At 41.7% G+C, this 27,808-nt stretch overlaps 1 protein-coding gene across 2 annotated transcripts in view; it reads right to left on the minus strand.

The window, feature by feature from the left end:
* bsnb (bassoon (presynaptic cytomatrix protein) b) overlaps nt 1–27,808 on the minus strand; it is an 88,412-nt gene that overhangs the window by 3,396 nt on the left and 57,208 nt on the right. Inside the window, exons 4-11 of one of the 2 annotated variants that reach the window (XM_084395719.1) lie at nt 15,542–15,742; nt 8,521–14,796; nt 5,302–7,342; nt 4,052–4,905; nt 3,715–3,868; nt 3,462–3,587; nt 1,648–1,703; nt 1,321–1,423 (exon numbers count right to left, since the gene is read on the minus strand). In XM_084395719.1, coding sequence (XP_084251845.1) covers nt 1,663–1,703; nt 3,462–3,587; nt 3,715–3,868; nt 4,052–4,905; nt 5,302–7,342; nt 8,521–14,796; nt 15,542–15,742 — 9,693 coding nt within the window. In that variant the 3' untranslated portion in view covers nt 1,321–1,423; nt 1,648–1,662. Of the gene's footprint in view, nt 1–1,320; nt 1,424–1,647; nt 1,704–3,461; nt 3,588–3,714; nt 3,869–4,051; nt 4,906–5,301; nt 7,343–8,520; nt 14,797–15,325; nt 15,743–27,808 lie in introns of both variants that reach the window. The other variant, XM_084395718.1, reaches the window with a different exon arrangement.

Raw genomic sequence — 27,808 nt, forward strand, 5'->3', positions numbered from 1 at the left:
GGCTGAATTTCTCACACCAACATCTTTTTAACAGTATTAAACATTTGTGTGCACCATGTGTAAACGAGCTTAACAAAGTTGTAAACAGAGTTGACATTGTCACCACACATTTGAATAAATGGCATAAATTACAGTCAGAAAAGATGGAAAGCTTGACTTAAAATGTATGGCATGATGTTCAGCAATACTACTGCATTTACATGCACTACTAGCCTTAACAAATCTTAAAACAAAAACAAAAATCTACGTTTTTGAGGTTGCATGAGGAGACCAGTATATTACTTTTAATGTGATTATAGTGACTAGAATGACACTCACACCTTCCACTGTGATTGCATAAGTAAACCACGCTGATGTATGGAGCAGGATTTTGATTGGATAGCCGAGAGTTGAATCGGATTAGCCGTGGTTTAAGGAGCCCCTAAACCTGTTTTATCCCAGATCCTTTCTTTGGATCTACACATGCAACTCACCCGTTGACAGTAAAATACCACAACAGTCACCATGATACAATACCAGCGACAGTATGAGGAGGAAGAGACAGACCACAGGTAGATAAAGGAATGGAAGAAATGCAAGGCTATATTCAGCAGAGAATAAGAGGTTCAATAGGACATGAGATTTTATGTCCACATTTCACAGTACAGTTGGTGAATACAAAACTAATCCATGTACAAAACTTTACAAAACAAAACGTTTTTTTTTTACCCTTACCGTTTCGGTTTAATTTCTTGTACAACTCTTTGAAATGGTACACTGTGCAATTTTGATTGCGTCTTGATTAATGTGACTCATCAGAATATTGTCAGCACAAAGATGACTGAGCTTTGCACGGATGCTAATGCTAATCCAAGCCCACTGATCTGCCTGCTAATTATAGCTCACTTTGACTGACCCAATTCACCCATGCTGAATAGTGAAAGGTTAGATTTCAGTGACCTCGGATCAGGGTCAGCTAATCTGAACTCTAACCTTCGACAGAACAAGTGGCAGAGGACATAGTTGCACAATTGCCCTGCCTGAAGTACAGATCAAGAAACAAAATCACTCTGAGAAGAAATGCTCTGTCCTTCAGCATTAAACAGCTAGTCATTACCTTTTTCACAGCCCTAGCTGCATACATCTGTAGTCAATGTATTTGCATTCTGATTTTCACACACGTGGTTTATTTTCCACAATGCAATGAGACTGTACACTGACAACAAAGTTAAACGGGTAATTTGTCATAATGACATGGATTAGACAGAATTCAATTTGGTATTTAAATTGCCTGGAGTAGAATTATTCAACTTGTTCTGAGTTGCAGAATAAAATACTCACCAGTGTCCTCAGGTGTACCCCGCCCTCAGGCTAAAGATGTTAAATGGCAGCAATAAATTCATAGGTTTTTCCAGTTCTAACTCCACGTCACCCCAACTTATGCCTGAGGAACAATCGAGCAAAAAAACAACAAACAAATCCAATGGGTTTAAAAAGCTCATATGTAGTTCATAATCAAGTAATGCAAGAAATGTGTCAACATTACTCTTACTACTTTTTAACTAGCTTAACCAGCATGGCTACCAATCTAGTGCTAACTACTATAAACCACATTCAACAAAATTCATGCTGATCTTTTCAGAAGGTTATTGCACAGTGTTTTCTCACCTTCTTATCAGCAGATCACCAAAATGAAGTAAACTTCTTCCCGAGAGCAGATACAGCTGTATAAAAGATGAGCAAAACAAAAACACATTTTAGGTGCCATATCTTAAAACATCTTGGGCCATATTAACAATGAATTTTATCTTACCACTAGAAGTCCTCCTACGGGTTCTTAGCTAGGGGTTTTAGCTTAAAACCTATTCACAAAACTCATAAGAGAAAGTTTTACTAAGGAACTCTTAATATAAGAGCAAGGCTGGGTTGAACTCATTGCTATGGATGATGTCACCTTCTTATGAGCGCGCTCTTTTAAATCACACACAGTGGTTGATAGAGAAGTATAGCAGGCAGACAGCAGGAAGTAGAAATATATAACGTGAACGTGATTTTGGTTCATATAAATTATAACCAAAAAATATTACCTTGTAATATAAATCCCCCCATTTTTAGTAACTTACAGGTTACAAAGTTTATTGTAGCTATGTGGATGCTCAGTTTTTCCTGTCGTTTAAAACATTTGGCGAAAATCTTGTGTTATAAGAGATGAAGTGCTATGCACAGGCTGTTTTGGCTATGGCTAGACAGCAAATACCAGACTAAGACACGCGTCTCTGCTCCTAAACATTAAAACATTAGCCTTTTGTAAACATCATATTTTTAAAGAAAATGCAGTACTTATTCATAGAAGCAGTTCATTTACCCTTGCATTGAAAATAAGCAAAGACAGTCTCCAAAATGTGTGCAGAACTTCACGACTGAGGCGGGTCGAGCTTAGCCTGGCTAGCGTCAGACCTCTTCTCATTGAGACGTGGTCTGGGAACCACATGTTCATTTTCTCGTATTTGAGGCGTGGTTTACGAATGCCCAGAGCCGTTTATTGGGCACTACGAATGTCTATCAAATGCACCTGTACGTAGCTCATAGCCAATCGTTTCAATTATACCAGATGACGTATGTAGAGCGACAGAAATTCGACGAGGAAGACGACGAAATAAACTTGCGTTCTAAACTACTTAGAACACTATCTAAGGCTGCATCGAAAGGTAACTTCGCGTCTGATGCCATGTTGGATCCATAGATATAAACAAACTGCTTTGGTGTGTCGCATAGACGTCGTCATCGTCTTGCTGCTCCCTCCCCGTTCTGTGATTGGTTCCTTTTTTGAGGGGAAAATCTGGTCCATGGTGTCCAGGCTGCCTAGCAGCGTGAATAAAATCGCGCTGCGCGCAAGGCAGCATGGCAAAAACCCAGGCTAGGTCAAGCTGTAAATTTGAGGATCCTCTGGAGTTACAAGGTTTAGTCTTATAAAATACAGGGCAAAAATAAAGAGTTTTAAAAAATAACGTTATTGACTGGTATTTTTTTCAAATCATACTGTTTTCGGAACGGTAATGTTACAGAAGGAATGCATGAACAGAAACGTAAAAATACTGATTCTGCTCGGAGTGAACCCATTTATTTTTTATTTTTTCGTTTTTAAGCCCTGATTAGGAGCAACTTTTAGCCTTAGGATTTTTTGTGAATACAGCCCCAGGGCTGAAAGGCTGTAGATTCAATCCCAAGTAGAAGTAACTCAGGAATTGAGAATTACTGAGATCACAGTACTGCTCAGGCCTCAGCCATTTTTCACTTAAACCCAGGATACCCTTGGGTGCTATCCCTGAAATTACTGTAGTGAACGCTGTTCTGGAAGAAAAGCATCTGCTAAATGGCAACTAATTACTATCCTAAGTCAAGACATGCCACATATTCTCCATAACATCTGTCTCTATCCCTGTTGCCAAAATTTTGATTGCTTATGTTTCACAGTTCCATACCATCTCCTAATTTTCCAGCTTGCTCCGCTGCTCCTCCCTGCAGGATCTTTGTAAGAACATTATCTCCTTCTGCAGGCGGTTGTGCAGCGCTGCCTATACCCCCTGGCCGGGGTACTGCCTTTGAACCTGAAAAGACAAAAGGCACATAATCTTTTGCTTAGATCATACACCAGTAATGAAATATGTTTCCCTATCTTGCTGAAAATCTAAACTATACTAGTTACTCTGAACTAGCTGAGTTATTTCCACTTACCGATTCCTGTAGCAGGGATCTGGGGGGGTTTTGCAGCCTGAGGTACAGCTTTTGATCCAATAGCAACTGCAGGAGTTGGTGCAGGTGCAGGAGCAGGTGCAGGTGCAGGTGCAGGTGCAGGTGCAGGTGCAGGTGCAGCAGGCTCAGATTTTACCTGCACAACCAATGAGGGGCAATGTTAAAGAAACGATTAACTAATTGAAAATAAATTAAATATTTGTCAATCACGCTTTCAAGGGCAAGTTTATATATAAAACTTAAAACATGCCTCATATAACCAAATGTGAAATGTGGTTTTACAGTAAATATATCTTAAGCAAGATTTATGGAAACTCACCACAGCAGCAGCTGGATGGGTGGTGGGGGGTCCTCCTGGCTGTTGTCTTGCCTGTGCTGGAGCCTGACCTGGCTTAGATTGCTGCTGAGTTATACCTGTTCCCATGCCAGCAGCTGTGGTTGTGGGCTGAGTTGCTCCCACTGTGTTTGCTGGCTGTTGCCCAGGTTGCTGTGGTGGCTGCTGCTGTGTACGGGTTGTTTGTCCCATTTGGTGTTGTCCTTGCTGCCCTGTCTCAGGTGGCTGAGACCCTGTCTGCTTGGCAGATGCTTGCTGGCCAGATGTGGATCGCTGCTGTCCTTGCTGTGGTTGTGGTTGCTGCTCTCCAAGACCCTGCTGCGGCCTAGAACCTGAAGGGGGCTCCTGCCTCCTGGATGAGCCTGGTTGCCTCTGCCCCCGTTGTCCACTTGAGCCATGGTGGTGGCCTGATGGATCACGGGAGTAGTCTCCTGAGTCTCTGTGGCCAGCAGATCGTGGATCTGAGGATCTTTTCTGTGTGGAGGATGTTGTGGCACGGCCGTCTGAGCGGGTGGAAGGATCTTTTGGATGTGATCTTGAAGAACGAGACGACCTAGGATCATCTGAAGTATGACGGGAAGAGGAGTGTCTTCCTGAGCTGCTGCCATGGTGACGGTGTTCCCGAGATGAGGTGGAAGAAGAATGCCGTTGATGTCCATACTCGTCTTGAGGCCACAGGTCTTCCTCAGGGGGCTCATCATAATCATGGTAAGTGTGCTTAACATTGCCCCTCCTGCTAGAGGATGAGTGACTTCCACTCCCATGGTGTCTAGAGCGATCTGACCGAGCTTCACGTGGTTTTTCAAACCAGTCTGTCTCCTCCTGACCCAAATGATAGGCTTTTCGGGAAATGAAGGAAGAAAGTCAATACTTTGTGCTATAGGAAATGCCAATGGCAAAGAACAGTATCTGAACACACTGAAGCCATGCAACGCTCAAATCCCAAAGATAACAGCCAAAGAAAAAGAAAAGGAAGCCAACAAAAACAGCCATCAATGAGAAAAAACAAAAGAAAGATTGTACAGACATCTGAATCACAATCTCAAAAAGATCAAAGATTACACCATGCAGTTCATGCAAAAAAAGGCATATATGGTTTCATGCATTTGTTAAAGCATTCACAATAATAGTCCAAACTTTTGTTCTCTCTGCCTTCAAGGCAAGATCATTGGCATGCAAGTTTTTAAGTGTTGGATGCATTTTAACAGGCAGTTTTTAAATTCAGCACCAGTTACCTTCACTGTCTGAAACAGCACAGTGCATGTCATCTGCAAGGTAAGGGTCATCTGGTTTATATACATGACTCTTAGGTATATCCCTTATATGGTGGTCCTGTACATCTGGTAAGGAATGGCTGGAGCCATACTGATTTCGTACATCATGAGGATCTGGCACAGAGCCACGACCAATTCCCATGGGCTTTCCAACGGGACTCAGAGGACTCTCTTCCTCAGAGTTCTGTGTACGCATAGAAGGACGGCCACTGCGACCATGGGTGCCCCTCTGTGATCGCTCCATGGCGTCCCTCTCATAAGATTTACTTCGGTAGCCACTTGAGTCTCTGGAAGAAATTTTATCCATGCCATAACCTGTGGACCTTGATCGTCCAGAGCCATAAAGACGATCATCCTCTTCTAATGCCTCTCTTGATCCATAGTACTTCTGTTGATCATAGCTCTTTTTCACGCCAGTCCTGGACACTACAGTGCAGCTACCACCTGTTGATGTTGTCATGGTGTAGGAGGCTAGATCAGACTCTACATCTCGAGCTTCTTCAATTGGAGAAAACTTGGAGATTTTTTGCTCCATACCTTGCTTCCTATGTTTGCTACGTTTGGATGAAACAGCAGGTGCCAAATTTTTGGATGAGTGCTTCTGGCTGCCCATTCCCCCACTGCTGCGTGAAGGGTGCTTATAGTCATCATAATAATAACTAGAACCACTTACAGTGGTACTTGGATGTCCATGGCTGTCTACTCCACTTTGATAGGTGTTTGAAGTTCTTCCATATAAATTCTCAGAGCCATCGCCATAAGTTGGTCCACGTGGGCCATTCTCACTTCCATAACCTACCCGTGACATGTCAGAGGACCCCATATTTTCTTTTGTGAGTTCACTGATATCATCAATCATTACATAATTTCTTGGTATATTTTGTTCTAGATTTGTGGCATAGACACCATCTGTTACATATCCTGATGATGGACTTGGAATACGTTCAGCCAAAGGTTGGTCAGAGGGACGATACTGACCATAAGCATTGTTTAGTGGCGAGGAATAGACACCACTGAATCCAGTCTCTTGAGCTGATGTTGCTATTGGAACGGAAGGATTACTGATAACTTCATAGTTTGTGGGTAGCTTCTGTTCTAAATCAGCAAGCGAGGTTTGCCTTGGCCTTTGATGGGCAGAAAGCATGTCTGCTTGGGGTTGGAAGGACATGCTCTGTGCAGGATAAGGTAGGGTCTGCCCTGGTAGAGGTGCAGCTGGTTGAAATCCCTGGTGACTGGGCTGCTGCAAACCAAGATCAGACTCATAAGTAGGTTGACCGTAGCTATGAGTCTGGTATGGCCCTGGGGTCTGATAGGATGAAGGTTGAGGAGGATGAGGTTGGAAGGTTCCAGGCTGGGGATGTGAGGAGGTTGGGTACGGTGTTGGCTGAAACCCAATCTGCTGATAGGTGGCAGTGGGTGGTTGTGTGGGTGTGGGCTGGGCCTGTGGATATTGATATGGAACATATGAGGAGGTAGGAGGGTACTGAGAAGCATTCAAATCAGAAGTAAACTGGTTGAGAGGAGCTGTACTTGGGCGTGACAACATTCCATTTTCTTCATAGGTGCCTGGTGCTACCCCAGCTAATCGCAAATTATTCAGCTCACTATCTGACATGTAGTCACGTGCATCCCCAATGCATCGCAGGTATGCCAACTCTCTCCTCTCTCTCTCTTTAACCCTGGTTTCCTTGCGCTGGGTGATGCCCATTTCCAAGTATCGTAGCTTAGCATCAATCTCCTTCTCCTCTTCCTCTAACTCAGCCTGCTGTTTACGTAATTTGGTGGATTCTTGCTCTACGGCTTTCAGTTCACTCAGCAAGCCTGCCTTCATTGCACCCTGTGAAGGACGTGGCAAAACCCTCTGGGATGCTCCAGGGGAACTGTATATATGGGGAATTGCTGGTGTTACAATCGGTACAGGGGTCTCATCTGGTGGGGGACTAGGCAGAGTTCTCTTCACCTTTCTCATCATTGCATTCTGCTGCTGCTGCAAGGCAGACATCTGGAGAGCAGATATTTTAGAGACTGATTAATATTACAGCAGCCAGAAACAATTTTGAGAGAACCACTTTTCCCTAAATACTTTAAAAAGCACACAGATCAAACAGTTAACATGCAAAATTACGTAAATATGTTAAATATTGCATATACTGTATACAGACACAGTTGTATCACAGTGTATAATTTTGTATTTCAGTATTTATCGATTTCATAAATAAAACCATCCAAACCAAAAATTAAAATCCAAAAACATTACAATGTATTGCAATTATAAATATATAGCCATGACACTATATTCTATCAATGGTTAGTGCTTTTAGAATCAATCAGGCAATACATTATACATAGATAAAAATGGTTACAATCCTATTTAATTGTAATGACTTTGTATACTTAATAGTTTAGTGTTAACAATAAATAGTTTTTAGTTTACAAGAAATAAATAGTAAAACATAATATAATAAATAAAAACATCTGCATACCTACAGTAATGTGGAGTTAGAGAATCCATTAAAGAAATTCCGTTAAACCACACATTTGATGAAGTGACAGAAAAAATAGCCTCCTTTTAGCTGGTGTGCAGTTCTCTGAATGCACAAGCCAGAACATTCCTTCGACAGGAATTAAACGGAGAATGAAAGACTCAGACCTCTCTGACCAGCTGCTGACAAGCCGGAAGACAGCAGGGCAGACCCAGTATGCCTACTGTACACGTTGAGCCACCCCCTAGCATTTCAGAGACTTTGCCAGATATAGCAGTTTTTCTGTGTGTGTGTGTGTGTGTGTGTGTGTGTGTGTGTGTGTGTGTGTGTGTGTGTGTGTGTGTGTGTGTGTGTGTGTGTGTGTGTGTGTGTGTGTGTGTGTGTGTGTGTGTGTGTGTGTGTGTGTGTGTGTGTGAGATAAAGAGAGCGGGGAATGAATGGTAAATAAAAAAATAAATAGAGAACTACAGTAATTGAAAAAAATATGATAAAATAAATAAGTCGTCCAACCCCAACCTTATAAAAAAAAAAGGTTTTACCAGGAGTATTAGCCTATACTATTATTGGGCCCTACAGTGTATAAATGGTACAAATGGGGATTGAATTGTCTCAAATTACTATCTACAAGCTGTGGTTTTGTAGTCAACAACAGAAAACTGTAAAGTAAACAAATATTGGCAATGAAATGGTTCCATACCTGGCTCGCTGAGCTGGTTTGACTTTGGTATAAAGAGAATTTGGTCTTGGTTGGGTCCTCTGATGTTGGACTGAGAGGCTTAGGATCTGACATGGACCGTTGAACACTCTTTATGGGTCTCGGAATAGTCTGATGTCTCTGTGGTGATTCTGCAGTGAAGGCTTTTTGTTGGGGAGTCACATGTGCCTTATTAAGTTTCTCACTGGAAGGAAAGGTAGTCTCCAACATACGATGGGGTGATAACGGAGACACTGGAGAGTACAGCACTTGTGGAGATTTGGGTGGCTGACGGGAAGGAGATTCATTTTGCTGCTGAGCTTGTTGGTATCCAATTTCTAATGGGTCTGGCTTTCTCCTTTCAAACTTGGTTGGCATGGCACCAACTAATTGCAAACTAGTAGAATAGGGGCTAACAGTAGTGGGAACACTGAGCTGAGGAGCAACCACTCCGTGGAATTGTGCCTCTGGATCAGTTTGACAGGCTAAACTCTCTCCCTTTTGGGTCCTTTCTGGAGCAGATATGTAGTGAAGGAGTTCAACCTTTGATGTTTCAGCCATGGTAATGTGTATGGCTGGAGATATTCTACCCAACTGGTCTGACTCAGTCTGACATGAGGAGTCATTGGTGGTCTGAATGGCAATGCTGGATTTAGATGCATCACTCTTAGTCTCTGAAGTTGTTTCAGAATGTTTGGAGTATCTTGAACGCCTGCGGCGTATTGGCTGAGTGTCCCACTCACCCTGGTCTTCTTCATCAGTCTGAACGCTGCAGTCAGCTATACGTCTAGTTCTACGACGACGAGACATGAGTTTGTCCTCAGTGTCTTCATCATCAGTTTGGACACTGCAATCTGCAATTCTCTTTACAGACTCATCCTCTGATCCATTCCTCAAACGGGGCATAGAGTTTTGTTTCTTCATAATCCGACCATCTCCATGATCTTCACTATTCTTAAGGGACATCTCTGAAGAAGAGCTAGGCAAAGGCCTAGTGGACACTACTGCCTGGACCACCTGTCCATCAGCACATGGCAAGATCTGCACACTCTGGCCTTCTTGTGGAATAATTCTACCACTCTGATCATAGATAATTGAGATGGTTTGAGGTGTAGTTCCACCAACCATCACACCTTGAACAGCACCTTGAGCTGTTGTAGCTACTGCTGCAGCAGCTGCTGAAGCAGCCGCGGCCTCTGCTGCAGCTGCTACTGCAGCTGCTTCAATGGCTGCTGTTTTCTGCCGCTTTTGTTCTTCAAGCTGCTGCTGGAGCTGCTGTTGCAGAGACTGAATGTGGTCTAGCTGCATCCTTTGTTGTGCCAGCTGCTCTCTTTGCATCACTAGCTGGGTTTCCCTTTCAGCCTGTTGCTGGTGAATAACCTGCTGCTTGATGGTCTGTAGTTCTTGAATCTCCCGCTGCATGAGAAGATGTTCTTTCTCTCTGTGCCTCTGGAGCTCTAAACGGTCCCTCTCCAACTCCTCTTGTAGACGTAGCTGACGCAATTTCTCCAACTCAACACGTTCTCGTTCCAGCTGCAAGATTTGCTCCTGTTGTTGTCGCAATCGTTCCTCTTCTTTTTCCTTCTCAATATTAGCAGATGTGGTTATAGTGGTACTGGAAGATGTATCTGGAAAGACTCGGGTAAATGCCTGGGTCTGCTTTTGTGGCACTGTTAATATTTGAGGTTGTGTCTGAGGCTGGCTTTGAGCTTGAGATTGTTCCTGACCTTTGACCAAAGACTGTGGTTGGGTTTGGGGCTGTGTTTGGAGTTGTGTTGTAGTACCTTCTACTGAAATATGAGCCAAGGGAGCTTGTTCATTTACAACTGATTGAACTGGCACTGTACTAGTATGTGCTGGCTGTACACTTTGCATACCCAAATTAGAAACAGGTTGACCAGTTTTAGGTGCTGCAGGAGTTGACATACTGCCAGGTGCTGTAGACTTTCCGAGGTAAACAGGAGCTTCCTGGGAAGTACTAGAAGGTGGGACACGTCCTGATGAAGTATCTGGAGCGGTTACTGAAAATCGATTTGGAGGAGGATATCTGTAAGGTCCCTGTGCATTAAGAGGCATTCTTGGGGTGACTTGAGGCAACCTGGTGAGGTTAGCAAGAGGTACAGCTGTTACATTGCCTGAAGGGCAAGGTCCATATACTCCTTTTAACATGGGATTAAGAACAGGGGCAGGCTGGGTGGTGATTGGCAGGGTGGATGCAATTGGGGTGTTGATAGTAGAATATATCATGCCATCAGCTGTCCTCACAGCAGGGGGATATAAAGACCTTAGGCTAGCTTGTCTAGCATTGATTAAATTCGTAAGTGTTTGACCATGTACTGTTGGTCTGCCATCTGGACCATACAACAGGTTGGCTCTAATAGATGCTAGGCCTTGTTGAAGGTTAAGTCTGCCAGCAGGGCCTCCTCTCCCAGCACCATACTGCAGAAGCTCAGGATTACTGGTGTAACGACTACCAAACTGTTCCATGGAGTTAAGAGCAGCACACATTCTGCTAATCTCTCTAGCAGTAGTGGCACTGTACTGTGCAAGATTGGATTCTTGAAAACCACCTAGGTCACGTGAAGGATAACCATACTCTGCATTTATATTGGACAATGAGCCATACCTTCGCAAAGGTAACGGTGGAGCTGTATCACCTCCTTGATGGCGTAGATCGGTGTAAGATCCATATTGGGCACCCATTCCAAGATATCCTGCTTCATAGGCCTGCTTCATGGTGCTTAAATCCACTGCTAGGTCCCCAGGGTCAGTCCTCTGATAATATTGGAGACTTGAACCTGCTAGATTATTGTCTGACATAGATGGCTGAAGTCGTCCTGGAGGAGGCAAGGTAAAAGATTTGCGTTCATCTGCAGCCATTTGGATATTTGCTGTTTGGTAGCCATCTTTTCCAGGTTGGTTTTGCTGTCCGGGAGCTTGAGATGGCTCTGCAGATGGCTCTGATTGTGTTGTCGTACCTCTCTGAGCAAAAGGGCCTGAGCAACTACCTGCAAATGGCAACTTGTAGACAACATCACAGCAAGCTAACTGATTATCTGGTTTAATCTGTCCTGTGAGATCTAGAACCTCTACTGGAGGAGGCGGCTCCTCTCTTTTAACAATCTGGGTCACTGTAGCCCCCTGAGTGCTATTCTCATCCAACTGCACCATCATTACCTGGGGCTTCACTGAAGAGAGATTCATCACAGCAGGCTTGTTTTTTAGCTCCAAAGCCACACCACCATATATGTCATGACCAAGTGTAGGTGTGGTAGACGTAGAGCATGATAATGGTGGTGGAGGTAGCGGAGATATCTTGGGAATGGAAGTAACTGCTGTTTGTGTGCCTCCACCAGTGTTTTGGCTTACCACCAAGTCCTTCTTTAACAATATCGGTTGCACTTGATTAGCTAAGTTGTACCGGGCAAAAGATGCATTATGTTGATGTTGCTGGAGCTGTTGCTCAAGGAGCTCTTGTTGTTGCTGAAGTTTCTGTTGCTGTTTCTGAAGTTGCTGCTGTTGAATGCCTAGATTTTCCAGACATGCATCAATTTTTGGAATGGATGGATCTGCGATTATTGGCCTGGTCTGGGTCAGACAGACTGCAGATCCAACTCCTTGACCGAAGTCGACTCTATTTTGCAAAGGATCTCCATACACAACTGGTTGCTTTGGCTGTGATATGAACATGGATGCTGCCACAGTCACACTTACTGTTGTTGGTGTAGTTGTTGTCACCTGAGGTTGTGCCTGTGCGTTTAGATTCATAATAAGAGGTTGTACGGCAGTATGACGACTTGGGGGTGTTTCTGCTTCAAGAGAGTATCGTCGTGCATCAGAAGCTAGAGATGTTAGGTCCATACCCTGGTCTGTCATAATGATTGGGGCAGGCTTCATTGGTGCTCTAAGATCCACTATATTATTACCAGGGGCAATTGTGCCTTGCTCTACAACTCTTGAGGTACCAGGTACTGTGGAGATTCTACACAAGGATATGTTTCCTACAGGAAGAGATCCACTACTTTGGGAACCAGCAGAGGTGGCAGTGCTCACAGCCACACTAACTCGCTCTGATATCTGTGTCCTTTGCAAGCTATGTTGAGGTGATGGGTGAGCTGGATATTTCTGTGGTGATGTGGGTGACTTCATTGTTGTATATTGAGTTTGATAAATTGTCTGTTGGCTGTCTTTTGTTGGTGATGATAAAGGTGAGGTCGAGGAATTTACAGTCACTGGTTTGGTTTGACTGCTAGTTCCTGATCCCAATGTAATCACCATAACTGGGGAATCTTGGGAGGACTGTTGTCTTGCAAGACGTGGTGCCCCTGCTCTATGGGAGATCTGAGAGGTTTGAGTAGGTACCACTGTAGAAGTAGTACAAGGTGCAGGGGAACGCGTTGGACTGTGTGAGGGGGAAGTAGAAGGGGATGTGGAAGGACTTGAGCCTTTAAAATATGAGAACATCTTTGATGATAAGGAGGATGATCCAGGATCAGGCACTTGGCCCTGTACTGTCCCTTGTAGTCTTCCTTGAGACTGTGTGGGAGCAGGCTGCCTAACTTGAGACTGTGGAGAACCAGTAGAATGGCCTCCTTTAGAGGTTTGGCTGCTCATTCTAACTTGACTTTGTTGTGAATGACTCTGTGTAGAATGTATCCTTTGTGTCCCTCTTCCTGAAGGATCATTTCCAGAGAATGAGACTGGAGCTGAGATCTGGGTAGGACTTGTACCTGGACTCAGATTAGTGGTTCCAGAATCTAAATGGTGTTTTCTGTCTGTTTGAAGGACTCTTTCCTGGTTTTGCTTTCCTGGTGCCCGTTGCTGCTGCTTTTGCATCATCTCTGCTTTTCGCATCATTTCCTCATAAACCTCTTCAGCGCTTTTTAATGATTTATCTGCTGTGGAGGGAGAGACAGCAGAGGATTTCTCTGTGGGAGAGTACAAAGACATAAATGTAGGTAGATTATATTCACTGCCAGACTTGTACAGCTTTGAACCCATTTCAAATCCTTCAGCTTCTGAATCCATGGAGGGCGAGTATTCTGAGCAGGACGATCTGTGGAGTTCTTCCATTTCTGCAGCTTGTCTGAGCTCCTCTGTTGGGGATGCATCTTCAATAGGTGAAAGGTTACTAGGAGGTGTCTTTGACCTCTCTCTGCGTCTCTGTGCCCTCAGTTCCTCTTTGTCCCTTTTAGTTTTTCTGGCTGTACTGCGAATCCTCTGCTGCTCTAAGTCTCTCATCTTCTCCTGCTCTCTCAGAAGTTCCTCTTCTTCTCGCAATTCATCTTCTTCTGAGGAGTCCTCAATGGTGGGCAGCAGTGGACCATGGGATCGATGCCTTGCTTTCCTTTGTTGCTTTGCTTCCTCAAGCCTTTGTCTTCTGCTAGGACTGCTATCACTGTCATCTTCCATTGATGACACAGAGGTTGGAGAAGTTCCAGAGGTATAACTTGGTGTGGTTGCAGGAAGGGTTGAAGAGTATTCTCCCCTTGACCTTTCTTCAGGTGACCCAGTAAGGCTTTCCATCTCAAGCTCAGGCTCCCTGAGGTCATGATCTGTGCTGAGTTCCATGTCACGATTGTAGCTATTTGTATTATTCAATTCTATAGTTTTAAATCGTCTCAGACCACCTTGTGAGGCCATCATGTCATCTGCTTCACCTGATTTGTAGTTATCAGTGCTTTTAGAGTCTTCTTCAAAACTGCTAGATTGCTGTGTTAGACGACGTCTCTCTTTTCCTAGATCTCCACTGTGTTTATGGCTCCTTTTTGTCTTTACCTGGCCCTCAACATCTGCTGTCTCTTCCTCATCTGCACTCATCTCCAGAATCTGTCTCCTCATGAACTCCTCATCTGTTAGATCTTTCTGTGACTTCTTCTGTCGGGGTGGTAATGGAGAAAGGCCACTTTCACTGCTGTCTTCCACATAATCATGTCTTAATTTACAGCTTAGATCATCTGATGCTTCTTCATCAGACTCAAATTCCTGATCTTGTGATATAGACAGAGATCGAGGTCTCTGCTGTTCTGCGGTATCCCTTCCATCACGATGCTGTCCTTGGTCAGTGACTGTATGTGACTCCAACAGAGGTCGCATTGAGCTTTCCAGTTTTGTTAGTTCAGATGGACTTGGGGGGCTGCGTTGTTCAGAGATCCCCCTCTCATTGAGCTTTATAGAGTCCTCTTGGATCAAGCCTGTAATCTCACTCTGGGAGCTGGATATACCATCTGAGGAGTAGCCTGTATCACTCAGGCTCTGTGTGCTAGACTTGTTGGAATCCTGTAAATACAGAGGATAATGCATTAGGCGCATTAGATATGCATTATATATATGTCATAAATCATTTAAATTAAACTGAAAATTTTACAATATCAACATTTAAAACATTCATAACACAGTTTATCAAATACAATTAACAAAACATGCAAATGGCACATATTAGACAAGCATGCAAAACGGAGTAGATGATCATCAAAAGTGAATCTAAATAGTGATGAAGTTGTAAATAATAATACTAGTTAATGATGCTGATAAAAATGGCATGCTTATATTAACAAATGATAACTTAGTGTCACATTAAAATGGGCTATTTGTGACATCAGTTCTTAATGGATAATTAAAAAAGAGTTTACAAATGATGTTGACTCATCACTGTGTAACCATCAGGCACTGGAAATAGTAATTAGCCCCAGAGATTGTTAACTTTAAACTGGTTTTGAGAACATGGAACATTCCCATCATAGAATGTTGAAGTGATCTGTTATGAAAGACAAATACAGTGGTGATGAGGACACAGAGGGCCACTCACGTCATCTTGTTTAGATTTCTGCATGCCACTACTTTTCTTCTCATCTTTTTTATCCGATGTTCCCTTTTTAGACGACGTTTCTGTTTTGGACATAGCTTGTTTCTTGTTAATGCCTTGATCTTGTTTTTTTGTCTCAGCCTTAGTTGCAGGTATTTGTTGAGAGGGGCCCTTGCACTGTGGCACCCCTTGTTTTACCGGAGAGAAAGGACCACTTACTTGGGCACCAGGTGGCTTTTGCTGCTGAGGGCCGATAGGTCTCAGCGTAGCTTGCTGACTGGGCCCTCGCTGCTGTTGTTGATTGGCTGGGCCTAGTAATCTGGGAGATCCAACGGATGGTGGCACAGGAGGAGAAATATCCCCTAAGCTCCCTGACATTGCTCTCTGGGTCTGGCATGTCAAACACAGCCATTCTTTTTTCTGAAATTGAGAGGCAAACATGAAATTAGTATCATGAAACAATTACGATATAAAGGAGAAGAAAAAAAAACTGTAGACAAGGTCAAAGTGTCAATAGACAGAATACATGTGATTTATCGCATCACTTGCCTTCACTGGCATTCTCTCTTCTCTCTCTGCCTTTGTCACACAACTATTGTAATTCAAAAGGGATTTGGTCAAGTCGAGCAAGCAAGCATAATTGGGTTCTGGCCAAGACTGCAACCTTTTCTCAAAGGCCTTGCTGACTCTTTTCAAAGCCACTATGTTTAACACACACAATTATGTAGCCTCTGGTAAGTCCAGTTAGACACACAAGCTCAGAATGATGGCTGATTCCACCCACAGCAGGAGGCTCATGTGCGTTGAAAATCACAAAGCATATCATTAAACAAGGAGTGTAAGACTATAAACGTATGATCATCATAAAAGCATTTTGCTTTAGAATGTGGATCAAGAGCTCACAAAACTTGCATACCAGATTCTCATTTCTAGCACAATGCTCAGAAATACATGTTGCAAACACTGACTGTGCACAACCCTATTTAATTAACCTTTATTTAAAGGGTCATGAAACCCTAAACCAAATTTTCTGAGATTTTAACAGAGGTATGTGTGTTGAACACCATTGAAGACAATGTTAGCATCTGTTAGATTTAATAGTAGGGGGGAAATGGTTACATTTTAGTTTTTTTCCGCTATTTTCATCTTCCGGGTTTAAAATCTTCATCGTGTCCACGTCACAGCTATAGTACTTTGATGACTCATCGGTGTCTCATAATTATTCATGACTGAGTTTTCTTATCCAATGAGAAGACACTTTCTCTTAATTATTCATGACACCACGTGGAACTTTCCAATAACAGACATGTCAAAAGATGAGAGAGGCAATGATGGGACGCGCGTTTGTTTTCGTGGTGCAAAAGTTCCAGTGCATCTTTCCCTGCGAACCACGGACACATCTAAACTATGTGTGTGTAGCAACCATTCAACTGGAGAATGGTGGACTTCGGCCTTGTACACCAATGCAGGTTTCGTCTTGCGAGTGATGCGTTCCCGAGGACTTTTCTATCGCTTCAGAGATGTGTGTGTGTGTGTGTGTCTAAAATGTAACCCTGACCGTTTTACTTGCCTTTTGTTAAATAACCACTCGTTATTAAAATCTAGATATTTCGATAATACCTCAGTTGTACGGAACATATGCTTAATTTGTGCAAATTTCTATGTCACTGTCCATCTTTATTATGTGGGTTTAGGGGGCGCGTAGATCTAGGCTATGTACAGAACTTTTTTTTTTTTTTTTTTTGGAAAATTTACTATTTTCAAATATATGCATTTATAGTGTGTATATAAACAGATATATTTTATAATGACATAATTATACATATGCATGTACATTTATATGTTTTAAATAGAATTATGATTACTGTAGGCTAATATATGTAGCAGGGCCTTCAGTTACTTTTGAATGGACAAAAATAAGGTGTCAGTGTATTTCATTTAATTTCATACTTTGTCAGCTATAAAAAAAGCATTTCCTCACGTTTTACCACTGACTTTTAGTGACAGTCGATATGCATGGGCCACTGGCGATGACAGTTCCCCCCCTCCCCTCCCCTCTCCTCTCCCTTGCCTTGCCACACCACACCCACTCCCCTCCCTTCTTCTCACAGCCACCACGCCCATTTAAGTTGCATTTTTCAAAAAGATTGTGAGCTAGACTTGAGCTGAAAGAGGGGGGTTTCATGACCCTTTAACCAGGCAAGTCACTTAAGAACAAGTTCTTATTTTCAACGACAGCCTGGCAGGAGAATTAAGATCTCCTGAAGGACATACTAACATATTACAATTCACACACATATTTACATTAAGTTAAAACATTCACAAGCTGTGATAAAAACACTCCCTAATAGTTTTTTAAATGCAGAGATTGAAATAAATGACTCCAATTTCATTGACTTTTGTAGCACATTCCAATCATTTGGAGCAGCGAAACTAAAAGCAGAGCGACCATAGACAGTTTTTTTCTAGGGATAATCAAACGAATATGATTAGATGATCGCGTTGAATATGTACTAACATGTGGTTGCAGCAGCTCTTGCAAATATTTGGGTAATCGACCTAACAGGACTTAAAATACACCTGTGTATTTACCGTCTACCATGTAATGACGTCCAGTTTAAAAGGGAATACAGTTCACAGTGATGCGTTCTGTAGGGTGCATTAGTATACTATATACTATACCTATAATTGCTATACACATGAAACACCCAAAAAAGACAAACGGAATATATAAACTGACATCTAGGACAGCTGACTTCATAAACCCAGAGAGTGATATGCAAAAAGATTATAGATCTCATCAAACAGTTAAAAAAAACTCACTACAGCAGTGAGGCAATTATTCCTTCTTCTGCAACATCATAGAAAATATTCAGCAGAATATAGCAGCAAATAGTACACCAGCACACACAACAACAACAATCTGTACTGAATGTTATTGTCTTTAACAACCATGGGTCTACAGACTACAGATAATTATAAAATCATAAAATGTTTTATGTCCACAGTCTTAAAGAATGCTAAAACCATACAGATACACTGTAGATAGGAGATTGCAAAAGTCCTCGCTAAGTTTAATGAGTCGCATGGGTACAGCAATAAAGAGCGAAACTAAATATAAAAGAGAGTGCATTTTCAAATTCCTTTGCCCCTCCTTTTCTCGATTTTCTTGTCAGACTCATATACTTTCACAATACCTGGCAGAGGGCTTGCCAATATGGTAGTGTTGGAATGTTTGTTTACTGGGTTGCAAGATGTGCAACTGCTTGTACATCTCTGGTGAACACAAGCATACACAAACTACCATAACCTGCATCAGATATTGCTCACTAATGAAAACTTAGTTAAATAGAAGTTATCATCCAAAGATATTGTGGCTGCTTGCCAAGATTTTGCTATGCAGTTGTGATGGTGTTCTGACTGGGTTTATATGTTGCATGTTTAGCATGGGTGGTTGCTTTCTGGCAAAAGACAAAGAACCCACCACCATTTTCTATGATGTTCTGGTCCCTAAATATAACTTGGATCATTGGAAATCTGTGGAATTGTACAGAGTCATATGCTGAAGTTTAATACAAAGGTTTAAAGATTTTAAAAAGTAAGAGCAATTTTAATACATCCTAAAAATGTAACTAAACTTGTGACTTCATACAAATGATCCCATGAAAATCTCCAAAACGAGGCTGTTGAGAAGAGAAAGAAGCTTTCTGCAGTAAGTAAACAGCTATTCTAGTAACAAAATTCTGACAAAATGTATGTGCACAGCTTTGCTTGACTGCTAGAGCGGGTCAGGATGAAATCTGGGGAGAGGCTGAGGAAAGGAAAGGTTTTGCCATGCGAGACAGATGCCTTTTCTTTTTGATTCTACTCCCCCCAAGTGCTCCACACTGAAGCTAAATATAAACAGGTGCAGTGTTCACTCAATGCTTGTGCAAAGCTCACAAAATGCTCTGCCATCTGTGCCTTTCTGCTTTTTATATTCTGCGTTGAAGCGAGATGGACGTTGTGTGAGTGTAGACATTTGTGAGGTGTGCTTTTAGCATAATGAACGAGGCAGAGGTAATGCAGTGTGTCTGTGAAGAAAGCCCAAGAAAAATTGTAAATTAATTCTCATTTCAAGAAAATGATCTGTGAAAGCTGCAACTCAGTTGGACAGGCCAAATTGACATGAATTCTTGATTTCTGCCACATCTAAAACTATCTTGTTTTTTATGTTTATTTTTTGCATTCAAAGCCAATTGGCACAGAAATCTGAATGGGGCACGTGTCTCCTTAGCTTAAACGAGTATGACACCTTTGTCTGTAGAGGTTATCGGAAGTGGTCCAATAATAATCGGAAAAGCCCACAAAGTAGAAAAAAAAAATATATATATATATATATATTAACAATGTAGTATTTTGTGTTCATGTGAGTTTTGGAACGCATGGAAACCACAGATGCAGTGTCAGCTGTTACTGGACAAGGGACAATCAGACAAACTCCTACTGGCATATTGGTTGCCAAAGAACAACATTAGCATGGTTAAACTTTGAATATACCACACCAATACACCATCCAAATGTTTAGAAATAATAGAAAATAACTGGATTAATGGGACCCAAAGCCATAACAGTTCATTTGTAAAATGATATTCAATACAGCAAGCTAACTACTGTGAACAACATTAAATGTTTGCTAACATTATTTAGCTAATCCACAGGACCTGAATTAGCTAGTTGCATACCTGTGTTGCTGTCTGTGTGTCTGTGATTTTTTGCTCCCATTTCGTGGTGTCTTTTGATGTTGCCATCAAACAGGTGCAGACATAACTGTTTTGCATGTTGGGATAACCTTTGAATTCAACAGATTTCAAATGTGTTACATAAACCACTTTTCGAACAAATAGCTGCATGCATCTGAAAGAGCAGCAGAAATCTCCAAAGTTTGCCAAGTCAAATCAAAAGCCCGCATGTATACACGACTGATAATGCTTTTCAGTCTGTCTACAATGGAAGCATCGAAGCTGCACGTCATTTCACAATGGTGAAAGTTATAGCACATCCAAGTTATAGCACGCATATGGCTTTTCTAAGTAACTCATTTTAAAACCGATGCGGAAAATAAAGCTCTGCAAGACCACATGGACAGTTCCAGTGTAAACAGCTTCATTGCCTATAATGGTAACGGCTTGAAATTTCACACACCACTTGTGTTCGGTGTTGACAGAGTATATACCTCTCAGATGGAAATTTCTCTGCTTCCCTATAAAAATATCTTCAATGTAAATGCATATGATCACCTTTAATGATTAGCAAATAGATAAGTTGTTTTGTAAAGCATCTTTCCATCTGTTACAAAAACATGCCAAATTCTAAGGGGTAGGCTGTTTCAAAAAGCAGGTTATGTGAAATACCCATGCATTCACATGGGGCGTCTGCGTCAACGCTTAATGGAGGGCACGTCTGAAGCTTGGTGCTGACGCAACCGTCATAGTGACAACAGCCAATCACATAACTTCCAGCTTGGACTGCAACGCGCTAGTGTATTTGCATAAAGGCGATCTGATTGGCTGACTCCTGCGTTGGCACTTGAAAAGTTGACAATTTTTCAACTTCTTCCACAAGCAACACCAGTGACTCGACGCAGAAGAACCCACAATTCAGTTTGACAATGCATGACGTCACCCATTCAAAGAAGCGTTAACGGCGATGCCCTGTGTGAATGCAGCGTAAGTAAGCCATAGCAACTTACTCTCTTAAGAGAACCTACTCTGGAGCACGTTCTGTTCCAGGGTTAGTTTACTTCAGAGGTGTTCAGCGCATGCGTGCCCTATTTATGAGGCTCAGTGGGATATAGTGACATATTGTGCACAATATTATATATATAGCTATATCGATATATAAAGCACTATTAAAACAAGGTAATGTTTATTTTAATCTAATAAAAAAATTCTAATCTCACACATCGTTGATCTGCATTCAGATTAATTTTTCTTTTTTTGCAACAGGATGTTTTCTATGCTATTGTTAATGAATTTCTATAATAATAAAAACTTGATATATCTTACCTTTCAAGCAATGTGGAAGCAAAAAGACTAAACATAACATTTTTAACTTTTACAGCCAAGTTATCTTTGCAAGCACAGACTGTTATTTAGTTTAATCAGTCTTTCTTTTTATTATAATGGGTTGGCTAAACTTACTACCGGATGCATTTTTGGAACCAACATACCTAGTAGGCAAGGTTTGAGTTAAATAAACCGAGAGTTCAGGGTGTGCTTGACGGTATAACCTTGCTTTCCCCTTTTCCCTATTCACAAACCATTACATGCAGCTAAGCAAATAAAAAGACAGAGGTGGAAAATTGAAAACAAGAGAGATGTCAGAGTGTTAACAGATCAGTTTATAGTCATTTAAACTCTGTAGTGAAGGGCAGAGGTGCAGAGCTCTTTAAAAAATTCACTAAGAGATTGTGGGTGTGAGGCCTTAGCCTTCGAAGCGCTTTACATGAAGCTCATGCAGCTGAACGCCCAATGGGATAAACACACAGGCCACGAAATCAATCACCCTGAGATCGAGGGGGCAGGAAGAGAAAGGAGTTATGAGAGCTTGTATGTTTAATGTGTGCAAGCTGGATTTATCACAATTAAGCAGGTTTATTAGAATTGATCATACGGATTATGAAGCAAGTTACACATTGAAGGTTTAAATTGACTGCAGATTGATTTATATGGACGAACATTTTAGAAATGTATTATGATTCACTACAAATATTAACAACAATCAAACGAGAAAAATCTCCACAGATGGTGTTGCTTGTCCCTCTGTTTCATATCGACGTCCAAGAAAAACTCACCCTTTTCCTCCACACTCTGCGAGAAAATACTTTTATCCAAAGTGGCTTAACAAATAATGAATACAATATTCGTTTGAATTAGGAAATAACTCAAGGAAGTTTCAAACATTGCCTAGGATATACAGGATAGAACAGGGAGGGATTATTATAATTGAATTTTGAATTTTGAAAAAGAAAACAGAATTAAATGGTAAAGTGTGTAATTTCTGCACCACTAGGAGTTTAAAGCAGAACTTCTCACATATGCAATTATTTGGATAAACAAGTAAACTTAAGCTTCCATATCCGAGTCAGTTCCATATCTAGATTTGAAATTCTGTTTAGTGGCACTAGTGTTGCAAAAATTACACATTTCGCATTTATGATTGTAACGGAGGCCAGCTAGTAAGAGCTGTGGTAAACCTCCCTGATCTCAAGAGATGCATTAGCGACTGATGCTAGAGGCTGCTGTCTTTAATGTTCTTGCTAGGGGGGGTGCGAGAAGACCACCATTCAACCAATGACCCCGAAGCTGTTCAGTTAAGGTAACTTGCATAAAAAAAAACTGCATAGTTCCCCTTTAATGAAAAATTGTTTTTACACAATTCCCCTTAAATGCACACTTCTAAATGCAACTAGTCTCAAAAAGTAATGCATCAGTGAATGTCCTCATATTAATCTTGTTAAGGGACTGCACAGGTCAAACTACTAAAGAGAAGCTAAATTTAGAGATTTTGAGACTTTTCACCTTTCATGTCTGAGCTTTTCAGTCAAATGCAGTGATTCATGCATTTATTTTAGACAAACAGAGCCATCTACAGTCCAGCAAATTAAATTAGCCCATCTCTGCGGATATAAGATTTACATAAGACAATCACTTACATAATATCATGATGGCTGCATTGCTTTCTGCTTTCTATATCAAAAATATAGACAGTGATTATGACCAGAATCCTCAAAATTACAAGAAGGCTCCAGAGTCTCTTAAAGACTGAAACAGAATTTGATCTAGTATAAGGGATTTCTTTAGTACAGTACATTCAAATAAGATTACAAATTGCTATGAAACAGATAGCCAGATAGCTTGAAAGAATCACAATAAATTTCATTAGTGGTCACTATTATTATTGCTTAAAAGGTTACTGTTTCATACAAATCCAATATTTACCCTTGAGTATTAAACTTAGGTGCATAACTCATCTGACATTGTTTGTGGACATGAATGATACCTCAAATGGGTCCTTTTGAATTAGGCCTGTACGAAACCACCAAGCAACCACCCACAACACCCTAGCAACTGCATAGAAACATGCCAATCATCACACAGAACACCCTAGCAACTGCATAGAAACATGCCAATCATCACACAGTGACAGAACACCATAGCAACTGCATAATAATCTAGCAACCAGTAACATTAGGGGTCAGTATGATGGCTCTCAAAACCTTTCTAAAAGTTGAACATGTGGTTTCCATAAAGCATATATATATAAACAAGTTATATGAACAATCAGAGACGTCTCTCCACAGGCTACAGGAAAGAAAAGGGTCAGTTGGATTGATCCACACAGTGAAGCTATGACACCTGCAGTTCAGCCTGGGCTGTGGTTGCATGACAGAGCAGGTGTATGTTTGCGGGTTTGCATGGACATTCACAGGAACAATGGCGGTACATGTGACATGTTATATCTCTGACCGTGTCTAACCATGTGAACTATACGTTTTCTGGCCGATATGAACAGTATGGTCATATCCGGTCTTGAACTCGATACAAGTTGACATAATATTGTATTTTATAATATAATGTAATGTAATGTAATATACTATTATAAAAATATTTGAACCTCTCATCACTTTTAGGAGACCTGCCATTATGTAGGAGAGAACATTAAATTAAAAAGCATAAAACAATCTTCAGTCTTGGAAAGTGAACTTATACAACATTATAAAAGGAAATCCAACCTCTGACAAGCTGTTATTCCCCGGTTCCCCCTGAGGAGGGCACCAGAGAGAGCACAAACCAACACGTTTAATCATCTCCACATTGGGGCACAGGTGCAACCACATGCTCGAACTCGCCATCCACACACTCTCTCTGCTCTGTCAGAATTCCCATTCGCCTGTTGACAAACAGCCACATGCTTGCAACTCATGTCTCGGCAGGACGCTTCATCCCTGCTGACAGCGCACTGGGCACAGGTACTCATGTTAGAAGACATGAACCCATCAGAATTCACACAAGCACAATCAGTGCTTCCATAAGCAGAACAATCAGAGACGTCTCTCAACAGGCTACAGGAAAGAAAAGGGTCAGTTGGATTGATCCACACAGTGAAGCTATGACACCTGCAGTTCAGCCTGAGCAGTGGTTGCATGACAGAGCAGGTGTATGTTTGCGGGTTTGCATGGACATTCACAGGAACAATGGCGGAACATGTGACATGTTATATATCTGACCGTGTCTAACCATGTGAACATCACGTTTTCTGTAACAGCATGGTCACATCCGGTCTTGAACTTAAACTTGATACATGTCTGTGTCTATGCTTTAGTTACATTTGACATAATATTGTATTTCATAATATAATGTAATGTAATATAATATGATATAAAATGTATAAAAATATAAAAATATTTGAACCTCTCATTACTTTTAAGAGATTATGTAGGAGAGAACCATTATGTAGGAGAGAACATTAAATTAAAAAAGCATAAAACAGTCTTCAGTCTTGGAAAGTGAACTTTTACAACATTATAAAAGGATATCCAACCTCTGACAAGCTGTGATTCCCCCGTTCCCCCTGAGGAGGGCACCAGAGAGAGCACAAACCAACACGTTTAATCGATAGACTGTAAAAAAAGATGGACGACTCCCCTTCATTCTCTTCCATTGGTGAAAACTGAAGCTCCTAATATGTCCTAAAGTCCTAATATGGCGCTGACATCTTGCGCAGATTTGGGATTCTGCTTCTGCGCAGTAGTGAGCAGGAAGAGCCGCGATATCAAGGTCCCGCCCTCACTGTCGCAGAAACCGTTAGTCCGGTTTACTGCAGAACAGCTCATTCTGGACTTGTAGAAATTAAAGCTGAAGCTCCAATCTCCTCCCGAAAATCCCCCAAAAAGTCAGTTGGTGCCTAAGTGACTACTTCGTTTAGAGAAGCTGTCAATCACAGCTGTCAATCATGACGTCACATTCCAGTTTTTATAGCATCAAATAACTAATTTAGACCAAACTTATTTTTAAAAAAGAACACTTAAATTTACATCAGCATGAAAAAAAACGACCTAAAATGACAGAAAACAGGAGGCGGGCTTTATGACCTATACTGGGAACAGCCACCGGGGGGCGATCGAGACACTTTGGCTTCACTTTTTAGGACTTGTGCGGCACGCTTGGTTTAATCATCTCCACATTGGGGCACAGGTGCAAACACATGCTCGTATTCGCCGTCCACACACTCTCTCTGCTCTGTCAGAATTCCCATTCGCCTGTTGACAAACAGCCACATGCTTGCCACTCATGTCTCGGCAGGACGCTTCATCCCTGCTGACAGCACACTGGGCACAGGTACTCATGCTGGGACAGGAAATGTCAGTGCTCGTTAACAGCCAAGACACACCCACTCATCCTCACTCCACGTCACATATCTGACCCTGACTGACGGATTCCCATCAGCCTGTGCGCTGGATACCAGTGAGTTTATGCATTAAAACAAACTTTTTTTCTTTATCGATCAGCTCTGACATTTGAATAAGGCAATTCAAGGTATTGTCTTGTGTGGCATCTGTCTGAAGCTTTTGGATGGATGGATGGATGGATGGATGGATGGATGGATGGATGGATGGATGGATGGATGGATGGATGGATGGATGGATGGATGGATGGATGGATGGATGGATGGATGGATGGATGGATGGATGGATGGATGGGACAAGACTGAACAATCGACAGATAGATAGACAGCTAGCTAGATAGATAGATAGATAGATAGATAGATAGATAGAATGAGAGATAGAACGAGGCAGGCAGAATGAGACAGAACAATAGATAGAATGATCTAAAGACAGACAGACAGATACAACGCTATATTGTCAGACAGACCGATAGATAGAATGATCATTAGAAAGAGAGAACACTAGATCAATAGAATGACAGAACGATAGATAGAATGATAGACAGAATGATCGAATGATCAACAGACATAAAGACAGACAGATTGATAGAACGATAGAATAAAAGCAAGAGATGGCACGACAGAGTGATCGACTGACAGGCATACAGACAGAATGATAGAACACTAGATGGAATGACAGACTGAGACATAGAACGATAGATAGAATGACAGAACAATAGACAGAACCTGAGATAGAGTTCCCGCTTTTTAATGTGGTCTCACACATCTGTGCTGTATAAAACAGGCTTTCTCAGCAACTCCAGCAGTGATTTACCAATGTTTCTCACATGCATGTGCATTCATCTGTCATGCTGTGTGATTATGTGCGCATGCGTGTGCATGTGTGTGTCAGGGCAGTTTTACAGGACAAGTCAAGAGATATGTGGGTTAATCCTGTGGGACTCCTTCAATGGGCCACGTGGGACTGCACACACACACAGAGAGAGAGAGAGAGAGAGAGAGAGATCCTCCGGGCCTGCTGCCCTGAGTCTGAGCCTGCACCGGATTACTGAGAGTAGGAAATGAAAGATCATCCAGCATAAAGGCACTCAAAGAGCACCCATTCAAACTCCATCAGAGAGTGGGGGGGGGGGGGGGGAGAAAGAGATGGAAAAAGAGGGGACCATCTGCATGTGCACTCGCATCCACCTGAGCTAAAGCACTGTAACACATACGTTACAGTAATTTGCTCCTGTACAGCCTCACAATCCATTAATAGCACCAGTATTCATTCGCCGCAACATAACAGTGTGAGAATGGGATGGCATTCTTTGCTTGTTGCACGCAGTATGTCGTTACTGAAGCTCCTGCAGCACCTGAGGCTAAGGAAAGATTTGGAATCATTTGGGTAATTGATTTTGCTGTGTATTATTAGCAGTAGAGAGGCAGCACCAGTGATTTTACACAACGCAAAAGAACAGAGAGGAGGAACTGAGAGAGCAGTCAGTTAGGGGGTTTTCCACAATAAGGTGAAGAGATTTTGTCTGCTTTAGTTATTCTCCCAATGACAATTAATATAAAGGAATATTTACCTAAAAATGAAAATTCAGTCAATTTACTCACTATTATGTTGACTTTTCTTTCTTCTGTGGAGCCCAAAATTAGTTGTTAGACAGAATGACGGGTTCAGTCGTCATTCACTTTCATTGAGTAGGGAAAAAAGATGCAATAAAAGTGAATGGTGACGAAGGCTCTCAGTCTAAAATATTCTGCCTAAAATTTCCTTTCGTGTTCCACAGGTTGGAACAATATGTACTGTAAGAGAATAAATGATGACAGAAATGCAATCAAAGCAGTGCATTCTGCCTAATTTATGTTTTGCATTACATTATAATTGCCCTATTATTCAAATTATTCTGTAACTTTTCGGGCCAGACAAAACTGTGAAAGAGAGTAAATGTCTGATATTAGAAACAAGACAACATAAAAATTAAAATTGACACTAGTATTTTCATTCTGAATAAATGTCCCTGGTCATATTTTGCTCAATGCTGCACA

Source organism: Rutilus rutilus, assembly GCF_951802725.1.
Source record: "Rutilus rutilus genome assembly, chromosome: 22".
NCBI classification, from domain to species: domain Eukaryota; kingdom Metazoa; phylum Chordata; class Actinopteri; order Cypriniformes; family Leuciscidae; genus Rutilus; species Rutilus rutilus.